The 21,190-nt window shown below is 45.8% G+C and overlaps 1 protein-coding gene across 1 annotated transcript in view; it reads right to left on the reverse strand.

Annotated features, from left to right (window-relative positions):
• Window positions 1-21,190, reverse strand: part of LOC119442800 (synaptogenesis protein syg-2) — a 156,507-nt gene that overhangs the window by 10,570 nt on the left and 124,747 nt on the right. The window contains exons 2-4 of the mRNA XM_037707827.2: window positions 9,519-9,724; window positions 8,605-8,740; window positions 4,811-4,944 (exon numbers count right to left, since the gene is read on the reverse strand). Coding sequence (XP_037563755.1) covers window positions 4,811-4,944; window positions 8,605-8,740; window positions 9,519-9,724 — 476 coding nt within the window. The remainder of the gene's footprint in view (window positions 1-4,810; window positions 4,945-8,604; window positions 8,741-9,518; window positions 9,725-21,190) is intronic.

Consider the following 21,190-nt stretch of genomic DNA (forward strand, 5'->3'; position numbering starts at 1 on the left):
GGAATTAGAGTGAAAACCTCGCACTCAGATATGCTGCTTAAGAACACTGTATCTTTGGATGACTCTGATAACATATGTTAGCCATGGTGTTAGAAGTATTTTAGGTGGACCAACGGCGCCTCCGGAAAGGTGGAACTTAGGTCCGCGTTTTGTGCAGAGGGCCCGAGATGGCGCCACAGTACCCGTGGCCGATGCGAGGTATCATGCATGGTCGCTTCGGGGCCGCGAACGCCGCTCGAAATAAATAAAAAACTGAGCCTTCACGCTATAACGAACGCAAAAAGATCAAAACGGTGAACAAATACGAGATTTTGACGATACAGCCATAAATATCTGTTGAATATGTTCACTTCACCACCTCGAAGGTTCGCAATAGAAGGATTCCTTCGCATTCGGACATGTGAAATCGTCCATTTAAACATATGACAGTGAAGTCACGTTGAAATAAGACAGTAGTTAGTTCTGTTTGTTGAAGTAATGCTTACCTTTTTAGACAAATATAACGTATCAGCCGTAGTATTACCGCAGCAAAACGTACTGTCGATTGCTGTCTCGACCATTCGAAGCAATTAGCGGTCGTTGATTACGCATAAAAAATGTGTGATGAATACAACCTTTGTTAACGCTAGCTTCTCGCACATAAAACAGTGAATTTTAGCGAAGCAGCTAAGTTTTATGCCCCGACGACGCTTTAGGGCATGAAAAAAACGTCCTGGTTTGGCAACGCGAAAAGGGGATACATATTTACAGTGGTGGGTATGTGTTTCCGATTCTTCTCTAAGCAATCCGCTAGAGACGAGGAGGGAACTTAAATTCCTCCACTGCCCAAGAACATGCACCCGGAGCACCACAAGGAGCGACGAGAGGCAAGGGCACGCCACATTGAGCGCAATACCATGACGTAGAGGGCGTGGCCTACGTAGGCGCCGCGGAATACAGAGAACGCAAAGGGATGTCCGTAGTAGCGGTAAACGCGGACGGAGAACCCTTCGCGAGCGGCACCGTGAGAACGGACAACGCCGAAGTTGCGGAGGAAGCCGCCATAGCATTAGCGGTGGCCTCCACGAAAGCGAGTGTTATCATAAGCGACTCCAAAATTGCAGTTCACAATTTCGCGAAAGGACGCATCTCGTCAGAGGCGCTCAAAATTCTAAATAGTAACAGCGACCGTCATCGCGGGACGATCCAAATTATTTGGGCACCCGTGCACTCCTCTCTCCCCGGCAACGAGGCGGCTCACAACGTAGCTCGAGGACTTACTCGCCGAGCAAGTGAGCCCGCCCAGCCGGGAACGAGAGGAGACCGCATGGTCAGCTACAAAGAAATAACCGATTACTATCGGCTGGGAAGGGCCCGGTACCCACCGGCTGATCCCGCGCTAACCAGGAAACAGGCGGTGGCCTGGCGCCTCCTGCAAACAAACATGTATCCAAACCCGGGGGCCTGCAGCAGATCCCATCCAGGGCAATACAACCATCAATGCAAATTATGTAAAGGTAGGGCGGATCTGCCACATATTCTATGGGCATGCTCGAAGGCGGCTCCTTTCGAGGGCCACAAAATTCAAAACCGGCAGCAGTGGGAGACCCTGCTGCTCAGCTCAGTCCAGCAAGACCAGGTCTGGGCAGTCCAGCTAACCGAGGCAGCCGCTGGGACCCAGGGGATCTCGGCCGTCTGCTAGGCGGAGAGAGGCTGCGTCGGCCCTGGTGAATTGCTGGCACCATTAAAGTTGAATCTCTCTCTCTCCCACCCGTGTAATATTTTTCAATGTCTGTGTCTTACATAGTCGCCCAGAGACAGCATTTACGAGCGTAGCCAGTCCAGCGCAGTGGTTATGGTGCTCGGCTGCTGACCGAAGGTCGCTGGTTCAATCCCGGCCGCGGCATTCGCATTTCGACTGAGTCGAAATGCTAGAGGCCCGTGTACTGTGCGATGCCAGTGCAAGTTAAAGAGCACCAGATTGTCGAAGTTTCCGGAGCCCTCCTGGGTGTGCCTGATAATCATAAGTGCGTAGAACTCCAAATATTCTCATTGCTACAAGCGTAGCTGTTGAACGGGGAGATAATTTCTCAGTCTGGCAAGGCTACGTTTGGTGGCAGGAGGGTGCGGACGGTCCACAGGCACCTTTCATTTTTTCTCTGTCTTTGTCAAGTGAGCAGGGCATTCAGGAAACTTCGTCGGCCCGGTGTCTTTTGCCAAAGCCGCCTTTCGTGGTGCACTCACAAGAACGTGTCCTTTGTAGACTGCTTCACACGTCTTCGTCACGTACCTCGGCTCGAAGTGTTTCTCGCAGACGTAGTCAGTCGACTGCAGCACGCGGTCCATGCGCGGAATCGCATGGCGCCATATCTTCAGGCGGTCCGCTTCTCGGTGTGCAGCAAAAAGCGACAATTTTTCAGTGCAGGTCTTGTAGCCAGGTTTGCACCGCGGCACAAAACACTTCTTGCCCATTTCACGACTTGCTCACACCACTAGCACAGCTTGTCATCGCACAAAAAGAATGAAAACAAGGGCGCAACGTTGCGACAACTGCTTCGACTAGACGGCGACCGCTCGTCCACAAATGCGCAATAGGGGCCGGCTCGCTCGGATGTCGGCCACGCGACCGCTCCTGCCATCTCGTGGCGTGATGGAGCAGAGGTACCGATTCTACCGAAGTTCGACGCAGCGAGTGCACGGCGGCGGTGCTCCGTCGTTCCACCTGTACTTCTAACACCTTGATGTTAGCATCCGCGATAAAGGGATGATCTATATCTACAAAGTAATCATTAAAAATATTGGCTAGCTCTTTACCGTTAAAGTCCCATTAACCCGCCGGGCTGGCTCAGTCAGCTAAGGCGTTGCGCTGCTGAGCACGAGGTAGCAGGATCGAATCCCGGCAGCGGCGGCCGCGTTTCGATGGGGGCGAAAATGCAAAAACGCCCGTGTGCTTGCGTTGTAGGGCACGTTAAAGAACCCAAGGTGGTCAAAATTGATCCGCAGCCCTCCACTACGGCGTGCTTCATAATCAGAACTGGTTTTGGCACGTAAAACCCCAGAAAGAAGAAGAACTAAAGTCCCATTGATCTTAAGCTGGAAAGGCTTGTTAGGTGCCTTATTGCTACCAAATATTGTAATCACTTTCTTCCACGGGAGTGACTGGTCGTCTGTAGCTTGCGCAAAAGTGCTATTAACATATGCAGTTCTTGCATTCCGAATTTCCTTATAAGCATATTACAGGATTCTTTATAATTCTTTAACAACTGTGCATCACAAGAGGCGAGAAATACGTCATACATCTTATATTTAACCTTGATTTTGCTTAACAATTCTTTTGTGATCCATGGCTTACGATTTTTTTCTAGATTGACGGAATTGATTGTATAGGAAATGCAAAACATAATTGTTCTTGAATTTCTGTAGAAAAATTTGTAAGGCTGAATCAGCATCCTCGGCAACAAACATCGCGTCCCAAGACATAACCGACATATCCCGACGAAAGTTATTTAGATTTCTAGACGTGATGTTCTGTATGAGTATCTATGATATCTGTTCTTTGACATGTTCATTGGTAGCCATAGACATGGCTAAGTGATCACTCAAGTCACATGAGATAGTCCCAGATATTATATGGTTAACTTCAAAGCTCGTAAGAAGTCGATTACCATGTGTGGTTCTTCTGGTGGGTGAATCAATTACATCAATCAGGCCAAAGCTTTCATATCGCCATACCAATTCACTTGCCATTGAGCGTTTTAGGAGTACTTAAAATCGCCACCGCGCGCTATATTAAGCTTGTTGGAGTTACCGTAACCAAACATTTTCTCAAGATGTTAGAAGCACTTAGAAGGGCAGCCATTGGGCGAACGATAAACAACTGATATATCTATGTTGTTCATTAAAAATGCTCGATGTTTCTCAGTCAGCGTCTGAAAAAGTAAGGTCGTCAAGAATTTCACAATTTAGCGTGTCTTTTATCACCACTGATATCCTGCCACCACTTCGACAAAGACGAGTTAAGGAAAACACGTTGTAGCCAGTCAAGGTGAAAACGCTGTCATCTGTGTACCACGTTTCCGTCAGCATGATGACGTTGATCAGGAAACCGAGCTCAAAAATATTTCGAGAGACGCGTGCTTAACAAGAGGAGACTAATCAGGGACCATACGCACGTGTGATTGCTGTGGACTGCGTATGCACCCTTGATTATAAACCGAGGACGACTCCCTTGAAAACTATTTTCCTATGTTGTGGCAAGCACAGAAAAAAAAAGGTTATTTCACCGCAAAGCTTGTTCTCAGCACGTAAAATATAACAAAATATCCTTACGTGACTGCAGATTTGCTTAAGCGCAAAGCACACTTGGGACGCAAAACTCTAATTCAGGTAGCAAGACAAAGGGATGCACATGCGCGAAGACTGAAGTGGAATCTTAGACGTCGCAAGTGAAATTACTAGGGTTCAAGATTAACATAAAGAGAGAGAGAGAGAGGGGAGAGAAAGAAAGAAAGAAAGAAAGAAAGAAAGAAAGAAAGAAAGAAAGAAAGAAAGAAAGAAAGAAAGAAAGAAAGAACTATAGGGTGACTACGTCTCTGACATCTTATTTTCATTTCAATAATAAAAAAAAGAACAAAGTGGGGTTTTTGCTTCGCGATTTTCGCCAGTCATAAATAATTTCTTTCTTTCTTTCTTTTCCTTTGTTTTCGAAGAACAAGCGCAGAGGGAATTAGAACAGTATTACTTGTTCCCTGTACACCAGGTTTCGCGCCTCGCTTTTGTGTCCTCAGGACTACGTGCGGAGGGCGCCCGACGTGGTGAAAGCTGAGCTCACCAGCTTTCCGTTGACGAACCAGTTGAGGAAGGGTGCTGGTTTGGAGGGCCTCGACCTACAGGTGGCGTTCAGGACGTCTCCCAGTTGGTAGCGTCCCCGCACGCCCTCGATGACGGGCCCACGCTCCGGCAACACTGCAGAAATCGCACAGGGCCTCAGTGAAGAGAGTGATGCGCGGCTATCCGCGTTGTTTTATTCTTATACGTTCCGGCTTAATTAATGACACATTGTTTCCGAAGGCTCCTACGTCAACTCGATATGAGGCCCACAAAGCTGTGCTGGAATTTTTGTCAACCACGGGACTATAGACTGTAACGCTAGTACTCTGCGTCTGACTGTGTGGAATGTGTTCATTATTCCTCTCTTTTTTCTTCCTTTTTCGTTCTTTTTTTCTCTCCTCTGTTAAGAGAGAATTGCTACCATACTTATCTTTATATTTGTGATGTTCTTATATACTTTCACATGATTATACTACTACTAATAATAATATAATAGCTAATAATAATAGTAATATTAATAATATGTTCCAGCAGCCAACTTGCTAATAATCGTGCAGGCACTGTATGAATAAAAGAAAAGACCATGCTCGCTCTGAATGTCGTTCAGAACGCATATATAAAATTTCCTGCAGTCATGTAGGCATCCGTTTGCACTACATGGTAATGCAAACAAACATCTGGCCATCATTCTAGAAATTAATTCCTTTCAAGTTTATACGTCTTGCAATCTCACCAGCTAGAATTCGTAAATTGCAACACGTGCCGTAACGTAATTCATTAAAAAGATAATTAGTGAATTTTTGGTAATGAGTAGAATATGTGTTTCGATTTCTCGTGCAAGTAATGTCTGCGTCTCTGAATAATCCAGCTCAAAGACTAGAATTATGTTATCTGCAACCGCTATCTTAAAGAAATTCCCGTAAACCTTAAGAGTGATCACCCTGTATATCATAGCTTCAAAGTGTAGGCAGATACACGTACATAACGCGCCGTAAATAGAGCTACAAGAACGTTAGAAGCCACAAGAACGAATATCAGACAAATCCATGTGCTAACCCTCATTCCCATGCTAGCTCAACGATCTCAGCACCGGAGTTCCCTGTAGTAATTTTAGTAGGAAGCTCTATGACGTGTGCGACTCGTACGACAGACCCGCAGCAACTAGGTGCGAACGGCCTATTTTCTTTTGAAATAAACCACAAATAGCCGTAACAAATAGCCTCATATTGCGCCTGATTGGAGCCAGGAGCTGTGTTTTCTCTTACGACAGTTTGCTAGTGAAGCAGTCTAATAAAAAAAAAAAAGTGTCGCGTTCACAGGGTCGCGGTACTTTTCCCATACCGCGGGACGCTTTTCAGCATTAGGGGGTATAAAAAAAAAAAAAAAGCCCGCGACTGCGACACAATTTTAAAAACGTAGTAGAATCAGGCGGCTGATATTGCCGCTTAAGCAGAATGTATGAGCTGCGGTGATTGCCCTCGAAAGTTTTCTACCAAGTTGGTCGCTACACAAGCGAGAACTATCGCTGCGCCTTCTCTGCTACAGCGCAGCCTAAGCGCTGCGCGTGACGAGACCTGCGAACAGCTCAAAACTACACCGTATACAGCACGTAGATAGCTCGTGACGTCATTTAGCCCGCTAACGCATTGCTCTTATATCTCTCTCTGTAGGCGTCTTCTCGCGCGCAAGAAATAAGTCACCTGCCGGAAATGAGGGAAAGCGTGTGCTTTTATCTTAGTGTCACGAGCCACATGGTGTAGGGCGACATCGGAACAAAGACGTAGGAAAAAGCGCAGTCTGATAAGTTATACCAGCGCTGAGCAGGGCGCCGATTAATTAACGTTGCCCTACGTGTGTTTCTTTTGCTTTCGAGATATACAGCGACTTCTGGTAAATGTCCGCTTTTCTGCTGTGACAAGCAGTGGTGGCCACTAACCGGTTGTGCCAGCATCTAGGGCTGAAGTCAAGAAAGCTTTTCTTTCGTAAGTGCTCTTCCTCATTCCCCGGTCGCCTTCGCTAAAGATATGTTCATCATCCGGAATGACTGGAATTTGCTCTTCCGAACATTTATCAGTTAAAAGTAATTTTTGGGGGAATACTGGCCCTGCTACTTAGCAAAAAAAAAAAAAAAAAAAAGAAACGTTTGCGGATCCCAAGCGACGTTGGAGTTTATGCTGATGCGAATAAAACAAAATGAAATTTCGGGGTTTTACGTGCCAAAACCGGGATATGATTAGGAGGCGCGCCCCCACTTGGGGACTCAGGGTTAATTTTGACCACTTTGGGTCCTTCAACGTGCAGCCAACGCAAGGTACACGGGCGTACTTGCATTTAGCTCCCATCGAAATGCGGATTCGCCACGCCCTCGATTTGAACACTCGCCCTAGGGGCTTATCAGCGCGACGCCAAAACGCCACTTGCAGGGTTCAGCATCTTCCTTTGATCAATCGTTTTTGCCTAGCGCCATCGCAGAGTGGAACAATTTACCAGTTAGATTTGTCAGCGAGCGTAACCCCCATTACCTTTAAACAGCTGCTTACTGATCACCTCAAACTCTCACCTTATAATGACCGTACTGTGTTTTCCTTTTTTTGCGACTGCCGTTTCACATTGTGACTTTTCTGCTGATTTGCTTTTGCATTGTATTCAGTGTACCGCTAAGTTTTTTTTTTTTTTTTTTAGTTGTGCTCTCAAACGAATCCACAAACTGTAGGAAACTGTAACCATGTCTTTATTCCTATTCTTACCTTCTGTAACCTTCCCCTTATGTAATACCCCGAAAGAGATATTGAAGGAAAAAATAAATGATGATGAAAACCACTACGCTACCACGGCGGGTGATTTAATGCGGATCGCTTGCCCAAACAAAGTATGTTTATTACATAGATGCCAGAAATATGGGGGATCTGCGTGAGATAGGGGAGAATGGCAAGGAATGATGTAGTCGATGACACGATGTGTCAGTGGATAGTGGATAATGTAGTGAGCGAGAGGATAGGAAAAAGAAAAGAAGAAAGGGGGATTCGACAATAGGGTCTAACTGGGAAGCTGAATAATAGCACGTTTGTAACAGTGAGAGCGGTATCTATTTTAAACGAAGAACTGATGTCGGATACCAGCTTCTATTCTGCCAGTCCCACTTGCAAACAGCCTTTGTGTGAAAATTTTCACGGATTAAACTTTAGTCTATTGCTTAGTACGCTTGTTAAATATGATGTCCGGTATTTTAATATATTGCCTGAAAGGATGCAGAGCTCTTCTTGAAGAGTTGAAGTCTAGTCATAAATTCGTAGTCATGCATTTCGAGTTGTGCTGTGCAATCAGTAACAATCCCGGATTTGAAATGAAAATTGGAGATCGCAGGGAGACGCCTTTGTCCTGCAGTAGACATAAATATAGGCTGCTGCTGATGATGATGATAACACATTTCTAGCAAAATAAATTACCTTTTTTTCCGCAATAATGCCAACATGTAAAGGTTGGGTACTCTGCAAATATTGGTGCACCGATTAAACATGCAAGTTAATTACATTAAACGAAATACATATGAAAAAAGAACGAAAGGAGACAGGTTTTCAAGGAGAGATTTCGTTCTGGATTATTGCAGCGAAGTGGTATGATCAAAGCTACAGCAATGAATATTGAGCTGTCAACGCCCCGTGGTCCTACTGCCTGACAAAGCACGGCTTGCAAGGTTGGTTTAAATGTTTGGTTTGTCTTAATCAGGGTTGATCTCTTTCTGAACCATAAGAATGCCATTATAGCAGAGTCATTGTTGACCAAGCGCCATCTCACCGTAGATGTTGAGGTCCTTCTCAAAGATGATTGTTCGGAATTCTGGTCCCTCAGTGGACACTTCGCAGCCGTAGCTGCCTTCACTGTTGAGGTCAGTACGGTCCAGGTACACCCGGTTGTGGTTGGACTTGGACAACTGTAAGCGAATTCAAGCGGTCAATCGAAGGTAGCGTGCGTTCCTCAATATATACGCAGATAACATTTTTGCTTTGGCTAAGTAAAGTTGTGGCAATGTAGAAAGATAAGAAAGCCATTGCAGTTTAGGCCCTTCCTTACCGTCCCATTTTAAACACCACTGAGATGGACGGCTACGATACTACTTGCAAATACGTCTTTACGTTGAACATTAGTCTATGCTCAATGCACATAAGCAAACATAACTCCAGTTATAATCACTCAAGTTATTCCGAACATTTGAAAATTCAAATGCTCGATTTATTCATTTAGTATAGAATTTATTCAAGTGTCCTTAATTTGTGACATTTGATTTCATTTTGTTCGAATCATTCGGGCGGACTTGCAAGTTTACTTTTACTAGAACAGGGTGCAAGGTAAAACTATCTGCGCATTTGTCTGCGGCGGCACGTCAGGATCCTCCTGCGCCCACTTTACCTGAATTTGGTTACAACAGCCGGCTTCAGAAACCCGGGTGGTGGTCCAAATCCGCCGCTAAGGCTCAATACATGTTTACTCGAAGATTATCGATAAAATAATTTAATTCTTCTGACATGCTTCTAACTTGAGCGCGTACGACTGACAAATTGCTTGGCTGATGCCAGCATCAGTGACACTGACATTTGCACTTGCACAGACGCTTGCACTTATGCCACTGGCGACCCTCGGGTTCTCTTCAAGCGGAGTCTACGGGACATAAAGGCATACAGTAAGAGCAGTTGCCATCGCGTTGCACTCACGTTCACGTAGAGTCCGACGAGGTCGTACTTCTGACCCGGCGGAGCGTCGCTGGGCAAGTACCGGTAGAACTCCACGTTGTTCTTGTACCACTTGACCGAGTAGAGCTCGGCGCCTTCCAGATTGTACTCGCAGAGCAGCAGGACGGGTTCGCCGCTGATCACCGCGCCAGGAACGTCCACGCGCTCGAACCGGATGCTGCGCGCACCTGCGACGATGCAAGATTTGCCACGTTTAGTGTTCACTCCTTGGAGCTCTAGTGGACAAGGAGCGCGCGCAAATAACGTGTAAATTGATAAGATAGATAGGTTTATTGGTCTATTTATTGATCAATTGATCGATTGGTTTGTTGGTTGACTAATTGATCGATTCATTTATCGATCAATCCATCGATCAACTTACCGAGTGTAGTCAGGATACTTGTGCATTTTTAAAAAACAAATGTTTTGTCCAGTTAGGAGAAGAATCTGAGAATTCGTTGAAGAACCTTTTGCATTGGACGTGAACGTCAGTGTCTTATAAAATCCCGAGGTGATTGTTCTGGCACTAGGGCGTTCCAGTCATTCCATCATTCCAACATTCCATCAGTGAGAGAGAGGTTATAAGGCAAGACGTCTAATCAGGCGAAACTCGGTTGGCTACCACACAAGGTAAGGAGGAAAAGGGATGAGAGAGGAGAAGGACAGAAGTTCACACTTGGCGTGGAAATACACGCAATGAAGCGTTCACCATTCAGTTCAATACAGATTGCTACATATCAAGAACGCTTTTGCGACTTTGCACATCGCGTACGCACAGAGGCATGGTATCGGGATCTATTCAGCAAAAGGCCTGCCACCGATGTCTCATCCGTGTTTGAACAATGCTTCTGACACTAGTTCATACTGTTCTTGAAATAAAAAAATAATAATATTTTAATGATGATAATAATTATTTAAGGAGGGTAACCCAAGCTACGCTATATATGCACCTACACCCAATAAAGGCGCAACTGACTACATTACATACCTTTTTGGTAAAGATATGCAGACATCGCCACTCTTTCAGGCTGCTTATTAGAAAAATTACACAAACCAATCTTGAGAATTTTCATTCGCAAGGTTGGTTTGTGTAATTTTCTGGCGCTCCAAAAGCAAAAGCTTTTGGAGCGCCAAAGTTTATTGATGAAACTCAGGTAGGACAAGTTCAATATCATGACGGGACGTCTGTAGGGATGCGCCTACGTACATAACTTATTGAATGTGTGATTAGGTAGTCAGTTTTGTAAGATGGTATTAGCCTAGTAAGATTATCGATGCTGGCGCTGTTGCTTCCATATTGCAGGGTGCGGTTTTATGTTTCACATAGGCGAGGGAGTTGTGTGTAGCACGACCGATCTAACATCTCTTGTTATTTGAGGACGTATATTCATGATTGACCGTGCTCGTTCATTCTTTAGACTCTTCAGCGGCAAATAAACAATACTACAGTGCAGTCAAAGCGTGTGGTGCTGACACTGCCTTCACAAAAGAGTGAAATGTGGTTGCGCACGAAGCGAGTGTCTTTGTGAAAACGGGATGCTCTAGTTCTTCGCCTGAACCTGGAGCTTTGTCGTTGCTAACAGGGTCCATGAACTACACGGAAAGTTCTCTAACAAAAACATCAACTTTAGCACGCTGAAACCTGAACTCTCGTTGTTGAATGCTTGAAAACCCAAATAAGAGAGAACTTGAGTCGCTGTTTAGGAGAAGGGACGCGCTGAATGCCACTGGGGCCAGTATACACAAAGCTCGCAATCGCTATAGGAAAGCGTGCTCGTGCCATTCGGCGGGAGACGCATACGATGCGCGCTTTTCGAAACCATGAGCGCTTTGTGTCCGGAGGGGGAACAAGCGCGTGAACTGAACGAGCGGAAGGGTCTGCAGATGTGTCTCGCCGTGATAAATATTAGGCATGGAAAGTATACGAACATAACAAGCCATCGGAAATCTCACCTTGGCAGAGTCGAAATGTGAGCAGCTTTTGTCACGCACTGGCAGAAAATGCGCGGAACGCTTGATTTACGAGCGGACCGGTCGCCTTAGGTGTGGGCGTCGTCTACGAACGAGCGCGCCTCTGAACGCTCCCCCGGAGACAGAGGCTGCTACGTTTGGAATCTCCGGCCTCTTCTTCTGCATTTTTTTTTTGCAGGCTTCGTATATAGCTTTATGAGTACGTGGCTGGCGGCGCAATCGCCCCCCCCCCCCCCCCCCCCCCTTTCACCCCGCTTTTTCGTTGGCAGTAACAATAAATCAACGGCGTCGTAAGATGTGTACTTTTGTCTGCCAGACGCAGTGACTACAGCGCATCACATGACTCGAGAAGTCAAGAATCAACCACGGAAACAGAAGTGAGAAACGCCTCTGCAAATGTATGTGTCTGCACATCTGTTAGAAATTCCACAAGTTGGTTAACATTTGGAGCAGTTTGAATATAACGCGCCGCAGCAATTGGTATAAGAACGAGCCTGTTTCTTGCGTTGTCGGCAAAGAATGTTCGCAGCTTTTCAGTGCTTCGGGCTTCGGTGCCTTTTGTAGTCAGAATAAGGACTAGATAAGTTCTCAATCACCTGACATACATTTGGCTCTTTGTTTCTATTCCACGTGAAACCGAGCGTGGCAGCAACCACAATAAATCGATGACGATTGCCAACGTGGAAGCTTCCGTGTTGCACAGAGCCTTTATGCGTCCAGAGATCACGAAGCCTTCAAAGACAAAAATAGCAACAACGACGAGACAGACAGTAAACAAGACAGCTAAGGCTCCTTTTAGTTGACCATCCAGAGCCGGGCAAGTTGGGCAAACGAATACAGGCAGTAAAAAAGGGCGGTGCACTAAACGCCAACGAGAGTGGTTAGAGAAAGCGCACGAAGAGACAGGCTTCAACGGAGATGTGCGCCTTCCAACGCAAATACAAGACATCGTATATGAACATGGCAGTGCAAACCATAACAATGTTTTGTGTTCTACGTTTCCATGCGCGCTCTTTTCTAAACCCAACAACGACCTCTCGGCGGCGATAATTACACGAAGCCCACTCGATCCGTATTATTTGACACGAAGAAAATAGCTCGGGCGAACAGTTAAGCAGTGCTAGCTAGGGCACAAACACCAAGTTTTAAAGGACTTATGCTTCATTTCCAACTTATCAACTGAGTGTCCCCAATTGAGATAAATACGTAAATCGAGCTGAGCGTTATAGGGCAGCTGCCGCCACAGCACAGCCAGACGCGCAGTGCAGAAGGCACGCGTGTCCAACAACGTCTCGACAAGTTTAGAAGCAAGCGCAAGAGGGACGCGAAAACAAAGGGAGCTCGGGTCTGAATCTAAAATAGCACTTAACATGCAAATGCCGGCTGGTCCGGCCGGCAAAACCGTGGAGACGAGGCGATGCGGTAGGAACCCCAGCTGGAACCGCAGTGGCTCTCTTACTCTCGAGTGCTAGTTTCGGCCCGGAACAATCCATCAATGGGGAGAGCGCGTTTCTCGGGTCCCAGAGCAGTGGTTGCGCCAGCCCGCCGCGGGGTCACGACCCCATCAACGTAACACCGAGGACGCCCAGGAGAGGACACGTGGGTTAAAGCCCCGTATAAGTGCAGTGAATGTATGTCTAGAGGCACTCGAAACGCACGCAAGGAGGACATAGGAAAGGTTTGAACCAGGAAAGACTGACAGTGACCGATAGGTGGAGCACCTTGCAAGGAGAGACACTGCCGCGGCTGGCTGTGCGACCGCGGTCACGTGACAATGAAGGGTTGTCACAATAACGATCCCTCTCTCTATTCCTTATGCGTGGGAAGCTCAAGCACTGGTAAGAGATATACCTAAGCTTCTTCGTCGAACTATACTAGCTCGACGGTGTTGGGGAATATAATGAAGAAAGAAAGATTTTATTCTGGCGTTAGTTGCGGGACGATCAGCCAACTTATGTAGAGTAGTAGTAGGCGCGTTCTTGAGTAATATTTCCGAAGGTGCGTTCGCGGAAAGAACGCAAAATTTAAAAACGACGTCTAATACGAGATAGATACGGCAGAAATGTGCCATAACCATGCTCCAGTGTGAAAGACAGGCAAGCTGCACTTCGCTACTGAAAAGTGTAATGGAGCTAGACGCCGTTTCTTCAGTACTTAAAGCAGAAAATTGGGCCAGCTGTCATTATAATGCCAATACTGGCCTGCCCGATATCTAACCATTAAGTGAACAAGCGTTTCAATGACTGATAACCGTTGCTCATAACCTATCTAGCAACCGGCGTCAGTGGTCAAGATACTGATGTATTTTTACACTATAATGAAGAAGTGGATGGAATTTTTTAGTTATTTATTTATAGAAATATCGAGCCCTGGCAGGTAGTTAACATTCACATAACGTAACATACGTTGCACACATTCGACAAATTTTATAATTGGGCGTTTATTCTTTTATTTATTTCTTCTTGTTTCCATTGGTTACTTTTTTTCCTTTTTTTCTGTTTGTTCACAATGGACGTCCTAGAAAAAAAAAAAGTCACAACACTTTTCAGGAAAAGTGTAGACCTCGTCGAACCTTATTCCTGGAAGTGACTCCCGGATAACTGGTTAAAGAAGCCTCCTGCAAGCTGAGCACCGAACAGCATGCTTAGCAGCACCCGTCACTTACAGGCCTCCGGCGAGAGAATAATAAAGTCACTTCCATTAATCCCCCCGAGACATATAGAGCGGAGTCGAAGGGGGTGGATGGGGGAGCGGGGGCGTAGGGGTTGCTTTCTTTGCTCTCTGTAATACTGTGCAGCACAGAGCATCCTTGTGACGTCGTCAGCCAACATGGGGTTTGTAGTTCAAGAGGCTCTTCGCGCGTTTTGTGATATGTGGCAGTATTGTTTGTCGTATTGGTGCTTATAAATGGGGCATATCAGCCACTTGTAAGGCGCCAGTGACTGAAGTACATGAAAAAAAAAAAAAAAAAAAAGACTCCTTCGTCCGATTGTTGAATAAAGTTAGAAAAAGAGAGGAGAAAAAAAAAAACGAAACTGGTGGCGGTGACGATTGATACAGTATCGTTACCAACCGCGATTTTTAAGGTGCCCGAATGATCCAAATATAACTGTTAATTACGTGCAAAGCAAGTTTGCGAGCTCATTAACATCGAAGAAGAATTTATATTTTGGCTAGGTTATACAGATCCATCGCGGTGTAATGCGCGCTGACGAGAACACACAAACGAAGGGGACTTTGTTCACCCCCTTCTTTTGTGTTTTTTGTTTGGTTTCTTTTGCACCACGACGACTTATAATCGGCTGACAAAGCGTATCGATTGACAGCATACCGTATTTAAAAACTAATCCGCCTCTGTAGATACATTCATTACAATGGCACTTCAAAATAAACGTTCTAACGGCATCAGGTAATTAAACGCACAAGGTAATTAGTCGAAAACTCGTATAAAGTCAGTTTATAGTCCATAGGAACCTATGTCTAAATGCATTCCGTGTAAAACGCCTACACACATTGTGCGAGCTATATTTTTCAAGGGTCAACACTCTGAAACACTCTTGGCTGAACTGTTACACAGTGTTAATGCTACTGCGTGCATTCTTTTATAGAATGTTCATAGACTTGTGCGCTTAATTTTAACCAACCATTGCCGTGTGCGAGCAAAAAGAACAATAATAATCGACCTCTCATTGACGTGGCGCCTATACGCTGGCTTCGCCAGCACAGCACATTTTTGTAAGGAAGAGAGAGTATCAGTGACTTTTCGGCCATGCCTGTCTCCCTTTTTTGCAAGAATAAAGGGTGAACAGCTAGAGTAAGAAAATGGTGTAAGTGTGTGTAGGGGTTGGGGGGGGGGGGGGGGGGGGGATGCATGCTTCCTTTTGTCAACAAGCAGAATTTATTATGCGTGCACAGAGTAACCGCTAAACGTCGATTACTGTAGGAGGCCCAAACGCGTGAACTAAATATCGCATTTCACAACCTCATAGTCCTCGCAAGAGTCTCAAGATTGTGTGCTTAAGTGCTGTGTGCTACATATCATAGTCTTGCCAATATGTTCTGCGAAAGCCCGCAAAGAGGATGAAGCTCCGTGAATGATATCACAATATATCCCTTTCATGAAATTTCATCCACCTTGCGGACTTCCGCCGAACCGATTTGCCATATTCAGTGCATAATAATAATAATAATAATAATAATAATAATAATAATAATAATAATAATAATAATAATAATAATAATAATAATAATAATAATAATAATAATAATAATAATGGGGTTTTACGTGCCAAAACCACGATATGATTATGTGGCGCACCGTAGTGGGGAACTCTGGATTAATTTGGATCACCTGGTGTTCTTTAACGTACACCTAAATCTAAGTACACGGGTGCTCTCGCGGCGTGCGGGCGCCATGGCCGGGATTTGATCCCGCTACCTCGTGTTTAGCAACCCAACATGGTAGTCCCTAAGCAACCATGGCGGGTTTATATTCTATGTCCCTGCGCTGAGAGCTGTCGATTAATTCAGCCTCGCACTGCAATCTGCTAGCCTCTAATGGTTGTCCTAGATGGTAGAGCAAACGCGACGGTAAGGCGTTCCTCCTGGGTTCAATCACCAGACCAATACGAAATTCTCTCCTCGACTGCGAAGTTTTGTTTCTGTGAAACCCGTATGGGGGTTTCCTTTTTAGATTCGTAATACTCTTAGATAGACGACAATATCTTCCTTGCATATAATAATCAGCGCGAAACCGCCATTCTAAACAGTGTTGGGGCACGAAGTTCAAGCACGAAGAATAAAAAAAAAAAAAAAAAAAAAAAGGAGATTGACAGCGTCGGGAGTCCGACCGCTTCTCACTGGGTTTGCCCGCTGTGTATGAATGGGACGCGTCGCGCAATTTTTCGCCGCTGTGTCCTCATTTCCCGGAAAGAGCGGCGGCCGTCGACCCGTCCGAGTTGAGTCAGCGTGTCGTTTTTCTCTTGCTGCGACGCGTTTGCTGACACGGAGACGGGGAGGAACGCCTCCGTCTTCTCACTTCCTGCAGCAGTGGACGTCGTCTTGCGGAGTTTAGTTTCGGCAATTTAAGTCCGGGAAGAAAAGACACCGACGTCGTTGACCTTGCTCTGGGCTATGGCAGTAATGGTTGAAGTTTAATTAGATTTATGCTCTTGTTTACATCTGAAAAAATGGTGGCGCGGACTATGAGACGGGAATGAGCTCGTACGAGTCCGTCGTTTTATGTGACGACGCTGGGCTCATGAACAGAGCGCGGTGCATATGCCAGTACAAAATCATGAAAAATGTCAACGTAAACGTAATGTGTTCATTGGTCAGAAACTGACCTGTCAGTTAGTTCAGCCAGAGAATTGTGCATGGCGGCTGTACGGTGCCCGTGCATAAAAAGACAATCAAAATATTCTTTCACCCTACACGTAGTGTCCAAGTTAATGAGGCGTGATCGAAAAAAAAAATGAACATAGAGAAGCTGTTGGGCCTGTATCTCATGACTACTCTTCAAAAACGTGCACGAGTCGCTTTCTAAAAATTCTTGGAGGTCACTTTATCTAGGGCAATAAGAAAACTAAATGTAAAAGTTTTGTCCAATGAGAACGACAGAGTATGTTATATTTTATTTTGTTTTAGAAGTAGTGATATCAGTCAGTTTTCCCTTCATAAGGCCTATTGTATTTTACGTTACGAGCAGTCTTTGTCTCATTTTAACTTGTCGTTTCCTTTACTTATTCCGACATTTTCTGTTTTGTTCTGTTACTTTTGAATATATTCTTGCATTTATCACGTGAAAAAAAAAAAAAAACCTATCCCCAAGAACATGCACCCGGACTACAATAAAGAACGTCGGAAGGCAAGGGCTGCCTCCCTCATTAAAGCCTATGGTGACACCACGGGCGTCACCTTCGTCGACGCAGCTGAATATCAAGACAGGCACCGCTTCGCCGCTGCTACCACAGTAGGCGGCTCGCTCAAACATGCCGCCAGCATCGTAACCCAAAACGCCGAGACGGCCAAGGAAGTGACCCTGGCCACCCTCGATTCGGGCTGCCACACCATCGTGAGCGATTCCCGCGCGGCAATCACCAATTACATCGAAGGTCGTATTTCAAAACAAGCGCTACGCATCTTACACCAAGCTCCTCAATCACTTGAAAAGCAAATCACTCTCGTCTGGTTCCCAGCGCACGCCGGCGACGTACATCCGCACTTCACCAACCTCAACGAGGTCGCTCACTCCGTAGCACGAGGCCTTGTCAACCGTGCCGGAGACAGCGCAGGTGCACCCGCGGAACGCGATCGCCTCACCAGCTACAACGACCTAACGAAATCATTCTATCTCAACAGAAGAACCTTGCCCATCCCTCATCACAGGCTAAACAGAGCACAGGAAACCACCCTTCGCCTGTTACAAACACGTACCCCTCACTAACACGTTATCACAGGATCTACCCGGACACCTACCCTAGTAACATTTGCAAGATCTGTAAGACTGAGGCAGCATCGCTTCCCCACATGCTATGGGAATGTAAAAACCAATATCCGACAAATAATACCGTGACCCTCTCGTCGAGATGGCACGCCGCTTTGCGCAGCTCCCACCTCGACGACCAAGTCTGGGCTACGCAGGAAGCCTGCGAGGCGGCGAAGAGGCAAGACCTCGACGTCCCCACGTGGGAGGCCTAGGCCCAGCCAACTAAACTGCTGGTTTCAATAAAAGTTTGTTCCTCCTCCTCCTCCTCCTCCTCCTCACGTGAAAAAGAGTACCTGGGCACTATGTATATGTATTAGCATCCCCTTATTTATTAACGGGAAAAATGAAAATGAAAATAAATACAAATATTAGATCATACTAGAGTGGTATATTAAATTTCTTGGAGGAAGGGTGAAGAAATAGAGAAGTTATAAGAGAAAGCCTGGGAGGTTGACGAGGCTGAGCCCAGTTGGGTACCCTACACTGGGTAAGGGGCAACGGGGACTTGAAAAGTAAGGAAGGAGAGAGATAACAGAAAGATAGGAATGTTAAGCAGTCATGAGTTCGGTTGGCTACCCTACGCTGGGGAAAGGGATAAGGGGAATAGAAGGAAGGGAGAGAGAAATAAAGATAGGAGTTCCCAGTAAACACGATCACATACGTCTTTAATCGTTCACCGTTCAGTTTACCACATGCACTCATATAAGCTGGTGTCTCTCAAGGAGACGGGAACGAATAGAGCAAAGGCTGAGTGGTCAACAATGACAACCTGCTTGATCGTTTTACACTGGGTAAGGTGGAAACTGCAGGAAAAAATAATCTCAAGCAAACAAGGCCCTTTTGCTAGTGTACGGAGGAGTGTCATGTGCAGTAGAATGTTCAGTGCTCTGTCGTATATATTCAGGAAAACTCGGCTAAATGGCCAATTCGCCTAAACTGCAACCACGATGACGGCGTCATGTAACGCCCCAAATTATGCCTCTATGTTTTTTTTTATTTGTGTTCACATTCTGCAGTGACAAACCAACAAAAGTTGCTATAGCATTTTCTTTTACTTTGGAGGGAAGCCTAATTCAATTTCAATAACCGACAAGGTATACTTTCGAACAGCCATTTGTAGAGAGAGAGAGAGAGGAAGGAGAGGAAAGGCAGGGAGTTCAACCAGACGAGCGACCGGTTTGCTACCCTACACTGGGAATAAGGAAAAGGTGAACAGAAAGAGGAAAAGAGCCATTTGTAGAACCTGTGATGTAGTGGGGAGATGATTCTGACACTTGAGGAGGCTGTAGAGACCGTCTTTTGTTTTGACTTAGTCTTCATGCTTAGAAAACAGTGTTCTTGTGAAGAGAGACCTATAGATGTACTCGTGTGAGTGTTCACCGAGGTATCATTTACCGCCTTGGATATTTGACTGTTCGAGTACAGTGCAGTAACAACATAATATAGCAAGAAATCAAGTTAGGCCAGTGAAATATCTTTTGCCAAGAATAGCCAAGAATTTTTATGACATTTGTATCAACGTTGCCTGCACTTGCATTGTTCCTAAATGTCGCGAAAACAACAAAAGCAAGTGGATTACGCATGTACAAAATACTCTATAGTGGTTATACAAAACCCAGATATGCTGGATTCTGGACTTTAATAATGAAGAATCAGAAGAAGTGCAGATAGAATATTTGTTAACGAACATCATGCAAAAAAGAAGTAAGGGAAAGAAGAGAATAAGCCTCATGTAAATGCACGCGTACATAAGTTTAATTTTATCTGAGTCATTTTGAGCACCACTAACTTCGTATATTAACTCTTGGGGGGTTGTCATCATTTCTTGCCTGTTAGCGTGCACATGCAAGAAGGAAAAAAAAAAAAAAACAGCACGGCGAGCGCCTACTTTCATACCAAACAGAGTCATAAAGAGTGCTTTCATCTCTGCCATCCCTGTCTCTGGCTGTATAATTATGGTCTTTACGATTAATGTACACCCTTAGTTTACTAATCCACAGGAGATTGTTCTATCAACCACGGATAATGTACGTACATTCGCCGCGCTGGTTTATGAGCACGAAGCTCTCCCAGCCTGCAAGTCTTCTAATCTACGTTACCTGACGATTGTCACATAGTAAAGTAGATTTTCGTCTTCACTAAAGCGAGTTGTATCTCTTCATCCGCCTACTGTTCCTTCTCAAAACAGTAAAAAAAAAGTGAATAAATGTTTCGAGAGGGGGGCACGGGATAAACGCCATTTATTAAAGTCCTTATACGGAGAGTCTGGTCTCTATGCCTCCGGAATGAATATAAGTGACTGCAGTATAGTGCAGGAGGTATATTACACGCGGTGTTGCTGACGTCGAACTCTTGCGTTCAGCCGGGAGCGCGCCAAGTTGCTAAGCGGGCCTTTTAAACCATCATTTCTGTTTCCCCGACGAACACGTCCCACGCTTTTTCTTTTGTACCTTTTCACGCCATTCGCAGCCGCCATAATTTTCTTTTTTGCTTCGTTCTTCTTTACTGCCTCCGCTGGAGTACAACTCACCTTATTCTCGCCATAGAGTAATAAGATATACAGACTGGGGGCGTAAGTGGGTGTTCTTGCAGAGACGTCTGCGCAGGCAGCACTATTTTCATCGACGTATGACGACTTATCTTCCTTAAGGAGCGCGTCGACGATGCGAGCTTGTTCTCGCCCCCCCCCTCTTCGCACCTTACCATTTACACTGCTTTTCTATCTCCGCGCTCGAGGGTTCACAGTTCAAACCCGACTGCCCCTATGCGACCTGTCGCCTATAAAGAACAATACGGGGCACGGCACATGCGCATGTGTGACTAATGGGGGGACAACCTCCTCGCCCTATCCAACCCCGTTCGACGCCCAGATGCGCATACCCGGCGAGCGACACCGCTTCGAGTCGGTAATAAATTCACCTGATGCGTTTAGGGAGCGCGTGCAACGCGCATTTTCTCGCGGCGCCGCCGACGCGTACACGCTTTACGAGCGAAAAACGCCAAGTTCGAAGACTTGCGATGGCGCGGTGATATTTTCTCCGCTCCCATGGCACGGCGGTGGAAAGAGCCAGTCTCCCCCCGAATCCGCGAAGCGACAGCTCAGCTGGCGATAAATAAGTGACAGGGTTTGGATATTCGAGGGATGGGGAAGAGTGTTGTTGTGAAATCGCGCAAGTTATAAGACATAAAGTCAGGC

Source organism: Dermacentor silvarum, chromosome 2 (assembly GCF_013339745.2).
Source record: "Dermacentor silvarum isolate Dsil-2018 chromosome 2, BIME_Dsil_1.4, whole genome shotgun sequence".
In the NCBI taxonomy this organism is placed as follows: Eukaryota; Metazoa; Arthropoda; class Arachnida; order Ixodida; family Ixodidae; genus Dermacentor; species Dermacentor silvarum.